Below are 10,198 nucleotides of genomic sequence, written 5' to 3' on the forward strand. Positions count from 1 at the left end.
CGCCCCAAGCAGGCAATGGGGAGCTTCGCGCGGCTCCCCATTGCCTGCTTCACTCGCTCAGGGAAAATGGCGGAGCGGCTGGTGAGAGCCTCAGCTGGGGGGTGGGCCGGGAAGCCTTCTCTCGGCCGCTCCACCGGCCGGCAAAAAGCTCCGGAGAGCCTCGTCGTAGACGCTGCGAGCCCGCTCCGCCGGCCGGCAGAAGGCTCCAGAGAGCCTCGGGTTTCAGCTCAAAAGAGACCTATTGGAAATGTCAAGAGAAGCAAAGAGGTTTTGTCAAGTGAAATGTCTTGGGGATTCTGCACATGTCTGAGTGAAGGTCTCAACGCAACATCGGAAGCGAAAGGTTGATGTGAATGCTGAGGAGAAACATTCTGGAAATGGTAAAGCCCTCAAAAATTACTGGGAGTGGCTCTTGTGGATCCTTTTCCTGCTTATAAATCAAGAAATCCAGAAAAAGCAACCTTTCCTTTCTACTCGAGGAGGCAGAGCCTTTCCATCATAACAGCTTTTCTGCTTTCCCAAGAGCCTATAGCATACTCTCTTTAATAAGGGAAAGCAATCTTGAGCTAGCAGCTGTTCTGGTGGTTAGAAAGCCTGGGGAAAGGTTTAATTTAAATTTGCCTGTGGTGGTTTTGCCTTAATCTCTCTATAGCCTGAGTCCAGTTCTCTTGAGTTTCCTAAACTGGCGAGCCTCCAATCACTCAATAACAATTTCTCCACAAGAAACATCAGGGTGGATCCAAGCAAGCATGATTGGTGCTCCTGGATTGTGCGCTGGGAATACTTTAGACAACTGCTTTTAAGGTCTTGGCACAGAATCTCACTTGCCTGCTTCTTCCATCCCTACCCCCTTCGAATCAATTTCTTCCTACAGCAAATATAAATACTCAAAATTAAAATATCAAGAGAGACATTCATTTTATAGTTGTATAATTCAACGTATAAGAGCCTCTTGTGGCGCAGAGTGGTAAGGCAGCCGCCTGAAAGCTTTGCCCATGAGGTTGGGAGTTCAATCCCAGCAGCCGGCTCAAGGTTGACTCAGCCTTCCATCCTTCCGAGGTCGGTAAAATGAGTCCCCAGCTTGCTGGGGGGTAAACGGTAATGACTGGGGAAGGCACTGGCAAACCACCCCGTATTGAGTCTGCCATGAAAACGCTAGAGGGCGTCACCCCAAGGGTCAGACATGACTCGGTGCTTGCACAGGGGAAACCTTTACCTTTACCTTTAATTCAACGTATATTTGTTATTGAATGACAGAGAACTGAGAAGACAAAAAGCTTGCCACAGTTAGCAGCTGCAGGCCAGCTCATTCCCTAGCCATGAGGCAGGCTCTCCAGGGGTGATGGCTTCTTTCAGTCGCTTTCTTCTTCAATAGGTGAGACACTCCAGGCAAACTTTAAAGGATGGATTTATGGTGTGGGAGAGAAGCTGTACAGAAACATCAAGCTGTAAAAGGACACAGCAGTCTGCTTCTTGCCATGTGAGCCACTGAGAGCAAATTGGGTAGCCATGTTGACCTGAAGTACCACAACAAAACTTGAGTCCAGTAGCACTTTTAAGGTTGACATTCAAGTATCTGCTCTGGATTTCCTCTCTGCAGCATAGTTTTCGGTTGCACCTGGGTGTGATGATGCTCTAGATTATAAGCCCATTTTAAAGAGTAATGAAATGGGCGCTAGGAGGACTCGGGCAGCCTCGGGTGGGGGGTGGGCCGGGAAGCCTTCTCTCGGCCCACACAGACCCCTTTCGCCATCGCCGTGCCCTTGCCTGAGCCCTCCCAGCGCCCATTTTATTACTCTTTAAAATGGGCTTATAATCTAGTCAGTCAAATAAAATAAGACTTGGATATCTTGTGCGATAAAAAAAACATCCAACTACACAACAGCGCTGCAGATTTAGGAAAAATGTAGGACTTTACGTCAGATTGTTTAAGGCACCTTACACAGACTGGTAGGAAATACATAATATACTTTATCTTTGTATCCATTTATGACCCAAGCAGCAATGGTCAGTCAATGCTTTCGTATATATACTCCTTGCGCGTGAGACCGCCCTTGAATTGACAATATTCTCTTTCTTTGTATGGTTAGTTTTGTTTTTAGTATTTTAACCGCTATTGTATTCGTTTATTTAATCTGTCCAAACTGTTTACTGGGAGGGGGAGGTTTATAAATCCTTAAAAGAAGAAACAATTCGGGTTTGGTAACCAAGACAGCCACAAGACGCCGTCTTCGGCTCTCCTAGTGATCCCGGGCTCGTGTTTGCTTTAGCAGCGCCTTGTTTCCCCCCAACCCACAAGGAGGAGGCAAAGACGGAGCTCCCTTCGCTACGAGGCTCCCCGCGGCTCCCCCTCCGCGCCTTTCGCACCCACGGCCCTTAGGGGGCGCTGCCTTCTGTAGCCGCTCTAGGGGGCGGGGACGATACTGACCCGCGAGAAGGGCGTGACAATGACAAGCGGCAAAGGGGTCCAATCGCTGGGCAACTCGCAAAAGGGAGAGGCGGGTCCAAAGAAAGGGCTCAGAGACGCTCCCTCTCTCGCGGCGCACTCAGCAACGCTCAGCCGCGGCGGGGAGTACCGGGACCGTCGCTAAGGCAATGGGCACGCGCATGCGCGGGACCGGTCGCCGATAGAATCTTGCTTTGCGCGTGGGTTCCGCGGCTTGGGAGCGACGTGGCCGCGCTCCCGAAGCACGTTTAGCATTTGCGGTTTTATGCAAGGCGCAGGATTTAATGTGCAAGGATAATTCTTCAGCAAAGCGGATGCCTTGGATAAAACTCGGCTGCTCTTCAAGGCGGCGCTGGTCGCCTTCTGCCGCCGCCCCAGCGTCTCTGCATCCCCCTTGGCATCCTGCCATTCCTCAGCTGCCCCATTTATTTATTTTTTGCATCCTACCCGGATCCTTTGCACGCTCATCCCTCTTTCCCGTCTGCATTTTCTCGCGGGTCCATCAGCTGTCTTGTGCCGTTTTCGCTCCCCCCGTAGCACTTTATCCTTCCTCCCCTTTTGCAGCCTGTCTAGGTTTGCCACGTTTCCCATGGCCAAAGATGGGCTGGCGGGTGAGTTATCAGATCCTGGCTGGGGAAAGTGCTGGAGATTTGGGGACCCTCCAAAGCATTTTGTCCGGAGGGACTGATCAATGTGCTCTGGGAAAGACCTGCAATTCCGAACCACTCCTTAAAAAGCACTCCTTAAAAAGTTGCCAGAACATCGTGATGTAGATTGAGCAAAGAGGCTGCTAGGTGATGAGTCCCCCCAGTTACAGCTGGCCACATTTTGTGTCACCACCATAAAACTCTGATGCTCCAAAGTAGCATAGTTTTAAGTTCTGTTTTATGATCTGTTTTAAATTGTATTCCATTAAACGACCATATTCTTTTGGTCTCTTATGTACTGACTTAATAGAACTTGGCCTGAACGACTGTAATAAAGTTTGATTGATTGATTGATCTGTAATTCCAGGGGATCTCTTGGTTTCAAGTGGAGGCTGGTATCTCTATCATCATTATTATTAAAATTTATATAGCATCCCATGAAACCACCTGGGTGACCTTGGGCTCATCACAGCCCTGATAAAGATGTTCTGACCGAGCAGTAATCTCAGGGCTCTCTCAGCCTCACCTCCCTCACAGGGTGTCTGTTGTGGAGAGAGGAAAGGGAGGGCGACTGCAAGCTGCCTTAAGACACCTGGTAGAAAAAAGTGGCATGTAAAAACCTTTCCCGTCAACCCCCATGATGTATTGTGGAATTTGTTTTCTATTCTCTAAATCACATTTTTCTGATGCGATATTTTTCTATGGAAAACTTTCTGACCAATATACTCTACCTTTAGTTGTCAGGCCTATTATTTATTATATTTTTATACCACCCTCCCCTTAGGGCGATTCACATGGAACATAAACATAAACAATCTTATGCTGCAGATCAATCATATTAGATGGGCTAAATGTGAGAGACAGAAGACCGAAGACCCATATTAATGTTCTGACCCCTCATAATTGCCCCTTTTATTTCTTTCTGCAGCCTTGCCATTCTGTTTCCTGCCCACAGGTCTTCCCATCTTCAAGGTTCCTTAGAGCAGTGGTCCCCAACCTTTCTGAGGCTGGGGACCGGCAGGGCATCGGGCTGCGCCCACGGGCCGCACCCGCGCATCGGGCCGCGCCTGCAAATTGCGCATGCGCAATTCGCGGGCGCAGCCCAGCCCTGATTCCCTCTCCTCGCCCTCCCGCAGTAAGAAGCTTGCGGCCAGGGAAGTCTTTTACTGCGGGGGGGGGGGCGGGGAGAGGGAGCCGCGGCCCGGCGCCATGGCCCGCAGGTTGGGGACCACTGCCTTAGAGGGTTTGGGTTTTGTTTGTTTATTAATGAAACGGGATCCGATTTTTTTCCTTCGCCGGAAAGCCTAAGAATGACGGTCAAAGCATAAGCAGAACAGCATTGTCACATTAATGGTTTTATTAACAAAAACAAACGTTTGTCATGCACAACGTAGACGTCAGTGGGATAGGAGGGGCAAGGCCAAAGAGGGAAAGGAGAAAGATGAGGATGGCAAGGAGGAGGAGCAAGCTGTGAAAGTCTCAGGCAAAAAACCCTCAAAGTTAGTAAAAGCCGGGTCCAAAGTACTGTCCCATTTGGTCAGCCAGCTGCTCGAGTTCCTGGAAATCCGACCGGTTGGGATCGTCCCTTTCCTCCCATGGAGACAGTCTCTTCTCTTCGTAGTCTTCACTCAACTCAGCATCTTCCATAGAATAAAGGCCTCTGGGCAGGCTGACTATGGCCAGTTGGCCCTCTGGCCTCGAGTCACAATAGTAAGCCTCCTCCTTGTTCCGGTTCAACAGGATAGGCTGTAAAACAGGCAGCTGTACACCGAGGCTGTTGATCTCCATGCTGTTCTCTGGCTTTTCACATGTAGAAACGGCATATCTAGGAGGGAAGGGAACACGGTGGCAGAAGTGGGATTAGTGGGAGACATACAAATGTAGTATCATTTCATCCCGGTGCAAATCTGTTGCATTCCTGTGTTCTCTGTGTTGTTTGCCCTTCTTTTCTCAGACCCAATTTGTGGTTGGTTAGAGATCGTAGTGCCTGCATGCCTTGCTCAGAACAGCAAAATGCTTGCAATCCCAGGGCTATTTTCATCATGGAAATAAAATGTTGAATTGCTCTGGGTTGTTCAGCAATGACGAACATGAACCAAACGTGAAAAAACAAGGACATAAACCTGATTACCGAATGTAGATTAGTTTGATCTATCGTATTTCCAATAGCCACTTATAGCTGTGAAAATTGGACATTGAAAACAGACAAGAGGAGAGTCCATTTGTTTGATTTCTGGTGTTGGAGAAGGCTTCCACTGATTTTGTGCACAGCAAAAGTTACAAACAAGGAAATACTATAGCGCATAAATCCTAATATATCACTGGTAGGCGAAAAGCACGAAACTATCACTATGTCAGCTCAACGGAGAAGGCAATTATGCTAGGATTGGTCAGTGGAAAAAGGAAACCAGATTGACATCACGGTGGTTAGATGCAATCAAAACGGACACCGGACAGAGCATTATAGAACTAAAAGAAGAGTGCAAGATCAAAAACCATGACCACAGTTGAGCCATAGGCTCGCCACAAATTGGACGCGACTGAATGGCCAACGTTATCAGCATGTTCAGCTGCTTTCTGTTGACATGGCAGGAGTTTTGCCAGGCTGATCTTCTCTTTGCAGCTGCAAAGCAATTTCTCATTATTATTTTTATTTTCGATCACACACAATTGCAACACTAGAAAAAAAAACATTCTAAAAATGGTATGCATCGCTCTAGCAAAGAAATCGGGAATTAAATCCCATCTGCCCAATCCAGCCACAACTAGGAGTAAACGAGAATCAGCTAATTGAAACAGCAGGAGCCACTTTAAAAGAGCCTTCTGTTCATTTTAGAACTAAGTGACACAACAAGGAAGGGGATTCTTTTGACAGAATTAATCCTCTGACCTTTTACTTCTGCACTGCAAGCCCTGGGCACATGGACAATACTGCCCGGATTTGGCAAATGCCGCCTGGTTACCCCAGCCCATCAGCCCAAAGAAGGTTGTGCTAGGTGCCTGGCATGCTTCTCCTACTTTCGGATATGGAGCGCAGACTGGAAATGATAAAGCTGCAAGGAGACAGGGCAGAAATTGGGAAACCTTACATGTGCAAAATGCAGCGATCAAAAGAAGTGCCGAACGTCCCCTCTGTTAGCCCTACTTGAAATGAATGGGGTTTCTGCAGGAGAAGTTCTCTGGATAGTCAAGAAATGTTGGCTTAATTCTCAGCGAAATTCAAGGAAATGTAGGCAAGAATTTCTCAAAGCTATTGTTAGGAGGTAGCATTGTCCTGATCAGAGGTCCTCAATATGGCACTGGCACCCTTTCTGATGCCTGCCAGGATTTCTGATTACTCACTGGAGGCTGGATTCCCTGTGTTGACTTTTTAACCATTGTTTCAGCATCTGCTGCCACCAAAACATAAGGCTCTTTGCTGCATCTGATGGTAAATTGTTGTATGCATAAAAATATTTTCAAACAATGTTTCTTTTAAAGGCATCCTCCCAAACAGACTTTCGGCCCCGAAGTGTTGAAGAGTTGCTGTTACACTTATGTTGGACCTCACTTCCTAACCTTTTGTGGTTGGCTCCGCCTCTTGTGACAGCCATTTTGGAGTTGGCGGTCCCTCCTGCGGCAGCCATTTTGTAGTCATACCCAACAGTGCTAAAAAACGAAAAGCCTGAAGACTCCTGCTGCAGACATATGTCCTTACGTCCCCCAAAGAGGATTAAGATCTAGTAATCAAAACCGAAAGGACCGGATGAGGGTCCATGGGGGCCAAGGGGAAGCCAGTAAAACTCAGTGGCCACAAAGGTTATTGCCTTTTTGCAGAGGCTGTATCCATGAAATGTAATGCCTAGCCATGCCCCCCAGCAAGTAACATCTGGGGTAATCAGACTGTCCAAAGCGCCCCCTTTTATTGCATCACTAATCTGCCATGAGTTCCGGGGAGAGCAAAAGGGGAAGCATGTAAAGGCATCTCACAGCTGCTGGTGGCACAGCACAATCCTGAAGCACATTTGTCTCTGTTTGGGTCGCATCTCGCCCCACTCTCTCCTTGGCTCACACCTTCTGCGCACTTGCCCCAGACGCACAGGTAACCCAAGCAGCATTCGCCATCCTTTAGGCAAGTCTAGGAGACAGGACAAGCGAGGTGCAGGGAGCTTGTACCCCGTTCCTTGAAACACCCCAATAGTCTATTCCAGCCTTTCTCAACTTTTATTTTACCATTGAGAAACCCCTGAAACATTCTTCAGGCTTTGAGAAACCCCAGAGTGATATGGTATGTGTCAGTAGCTTCTGTACATTTAAGCTTTCGTATGTGCTCAGAGCCTCTTGTGGCGCAGAGTGGTAAGGCAGCGATATGCTGTCTGAATCTGTCTGCCCATGAGGGTGGGAGTTCAATCCCAGCAGCCGGCTCGAGGTTGACTCAGCCTTCCATCCTTCCGAGGTCGGTAAAATGAGTACCCAGCTTGCTGGGGGGTAAACGGTAATGACTGGGGAAGGCACTGGCAAACCACCCCGTATTGAGTCTGCCATGAAAACGCTGGAGGGCGTCACCCCAAGGGTCAGACATGACCCGGTGCTTGCACAGGGGATACCTTTACCTTTACGTGCTCAGAAGCTACTGGCACACACTAGAGCTTTTTAGCAGCTGTGGAGAAGGAGACTTACATTTGATAAGTGGACCTATTTTTGTTATTTGTGCAGAATTTTTAAAATCTCACTGGCTGCTTTCTCTACTCTGTATCATGTGGGCTGTGTCTATGTTTTTCACTTTATAAGTTTGCACAACGAGGGTTAATATAATCTGAACATTTTTCGGATATTAGATTTCAGATTATTATAATATGACATTTTGCGGACACCTAACCCTCCAGGAGGCAATATCACCAGGGGGGAGCCATAGCTTCTGTTCCTTCATGCAATACTTTTAAAGTCACTTATGCCATTAAATGTTGAGTCTACATTTAAAGTCCCTGCATTGTCATGTCCAAGTCTATGCTGGTTCTGACTTTACCGTTTGCATACTTCAATTTCAAGATGTACGCACGGAATCAGGAGGAGAACATTCCATGGAGATGAAAAATTTGCTGCGTCAGAAAAACCAGAGGCCATTCCGACATGCGTGCGTTACACAGTGGATGGCGTGGCCTGCTGGCAAGTGGGAGTCACAGGACCGCCCATGTTCAGCACTTCCCTTCAGGGGAAAGACCATGTTCCCACAATGGATGCAGCATCGAAGCCGCATGCAAACAATGCTCTGTCAAGCATACCCCGATGTACTCTGTTATAAGGTACTTTCATTGCTTTTCATATGCCTCTGATCGGAATTTTTACTTTTTGTTGTCTATGCACATCGAATTCTATGCCAATAAAGGTTTTCTGCATCTCTGTCTTTACCCCGGTGTACTCACCATATCCTCAGCCTTGCACTGCTGACACCGGGATGCAAGCAGCGACCGGAAACAGAATTGATCCTTTGGACAATCATTGTCGTTCTCGCACACCTGTCGGGGAGGAAGCAAACACATTAAAGGCCACTGGACTATCAGGTCAGCTTTTCCAGTCCTGGGGAATAGCTAGAATTCCAGCAGATCCCCTCTCTTGCCGCAAGCCTTACGTGAGGAAACGGAGATCGGGGTTTAGAGTTGCATGCTTTGCCAGGCAAAGGGGCTGGGAGCAGGGATGGAGCACCTGCTCACCTACCTAAGCTTGAGATTGGCCAGGATCATTGTGTCACCTGATTGGTTTGGTCTCTCTCTCTCTCTCTCTCTCTCTCTCTCTCTCTCTCTCTCTCCAGTGACTGCTGGCAGAATGCTTCCTGCACGGCCTGAGTGTAAATCTTATACAGGAACTTGCTCCTGATTTAGGTTGTTATCAGTCAGAAAGGAAAAGGAAAAGGCACCTATTCCCTTCTTTTCCGTTTGGTTCTCCACTCCGACGCCACAGACTGCTCCAGTGTGAGATAATACGGCAAGGACGGGAAAGCATTCAGACTTACTGGCGCTCAGCAAATGTTTTTAAAGTTTGACTCATGCCGGCTGCAGGGAGTGAAAGCGAGAGAGCGCGTTCAGCGTATAAAAGCACGGGAAACGGGTTAGTGGCCAACTTAGGGGCATGCGGGTCAGTGGAAGCCAACTTAAGAGGAAGGAACATAGAAGGAAGCCAGAACACAGCCCTGTCGTACGCCTACTTGCTGACTAACCGATGTAGAAATCTTGGAAATTATATTGCATTTCAACGAGGAATGCTTAACAAGTTGTTAATTAGGAATACGAGGGTCAGAGGTACCGTTGGGACTTCTTCTGTTCAGGAAACTGAATCAAACGCTGAATCAAAGTTGATAAATACCATATTGAGCTTTCCCTTTTGAGAAGATGAAATCAAACAAGACAAAACTAACATGTGGTGCAAAACAGAGCTATTTTTCCTGAAGCCTATCCGTTCCAGACCCAAAATCTCAGTTGCCTACGTCTGAGGCTGCCATCTCTGGGTTGGGAAATACCTGGAGATCTGGGGCAGGTGAGCTTTGGGGAGGGGAGAGCAGGATATAAGGCCCTATAGAGTTCACCCTCCAAAGCAGTCATTTTCTCCAGAGGAACTGATCTTGGCTGTCTAAAGAGCACTTGCCGGTGATCTCCACATGCCACCTGTGTTGGAATACTCAGAGGGGATACGTAGTCAGCATGCTTAGATTAGGAACTTTCTGGTATTTTTCAAACACGCTCCTATGTCCTGATTGGCTGGATTAGAAATGTTCTGCTTCCCTGAGTACACTTCCTGCCTGCTTTCCCCTCCAGTACATTAGTTAGGACTCTCCGTCTCTCCTTTCTTACTCACAAAGATTGTTTCTCTTCTCAAGAAAACTATTGTGTTTTTTTAAGCTGCAGGTGCACCTCTGTCTCGCATATTTGAACTCTGCGAACAACCTGGAAGATGGCGTCCCTAGCTGGATCCAGTTATCCAATTTAATTTGCACAAGGGAAGCATACAATTTACCCAAAACAGAGAAAAGGCTAAGAGGATGATAATTAGGAGGGTTGTTTCTGGCTGGGAGTGGTGGGTGAATGAATGAATGAATGAATGAATGAATGAATGAATGAATGAATGAATGAAT

The 10,198-nt window shown here is 47.6% G+C and overlaps 1 protein-coding gene and 1 long non-coding RNA gene across 4 annotated transcripts; both read right to left on the reverse strand.

The window, feature by feature from the left end:
• Positions 1-4,432: 4,432 nt before the first annotated feature.
• Positions 4,433-6,363, reverse strand: LOC143824800 (uncharacterized). Its single transcript, XM_077312505.1, has 3 exons — positions 6,345-6,363; positions 5,984-6,146; positions 4,433-4,918 (listed from the first exon to the last, which is right to left on the reverse strand). Exons 1-3 carry the CDS (start codon positions 6,361-6,363, stop codon positions 4,594-4,596), a joined length of 507 nt encoding a protein of 168 aa, XP_077168620.1. The 3' UTR covers positions 4,433-4,593.
• Positions 6,364-6,436: 73 nt separating this feature from the next.
• Positions 6,437-8,962, reverse strand: LOC143824349 (uncharacterized). 3 transcript variants are annotated; one of them, XR_013226758.1, is made up of 3 exons: positions 8,822-8,962; positions 8,496-8,588; positions 6,437-7,210 (listed from the first exon to the last, which is right to left on the reverse strand). It is a non-coding gene; the product is annotated as an uncharacterized LOC143824349 (long non-coding RNA). The 3 variants fall into 3 exon arrangements; XR_013226759.1 differs by having other exon boundaries at positions 8,788-8,962; XR_013226760.1 differs by lacking the exon at positions 8,822-8,962 and adding an exon at positions 8,702-8,799.
• Between the last annotated feature and the right edge of the window lie 1,236 nt (positions 8,963-10,198).

This window comes from Paroedura picta, chromosome 15 (genome assembly GCF_049243985.1).
Source record: "Paroedura picta isolate Pp20150507F chromosome 15, Ppicta_v3.0, whole genome shotgun sequence".
Taxonomy (NCBI): Eukaryota; Metazoa; Chordata; class Lepidosauria; order Squamata; family Gekkonidae; genus Paroedura; species Paroedura picta.

Coding starts and splice junctions, on each gene's coding strand:
- LOC143824800 (XM_077312505.1), bottom strand. Junction 4,919..5,983: donor TTGCAGTGCAGAAGTAAAAG/GTCAGAGGATTA, acceptor CTTCCCTCCTAG/ATATGCCGTTTCTACATGTG.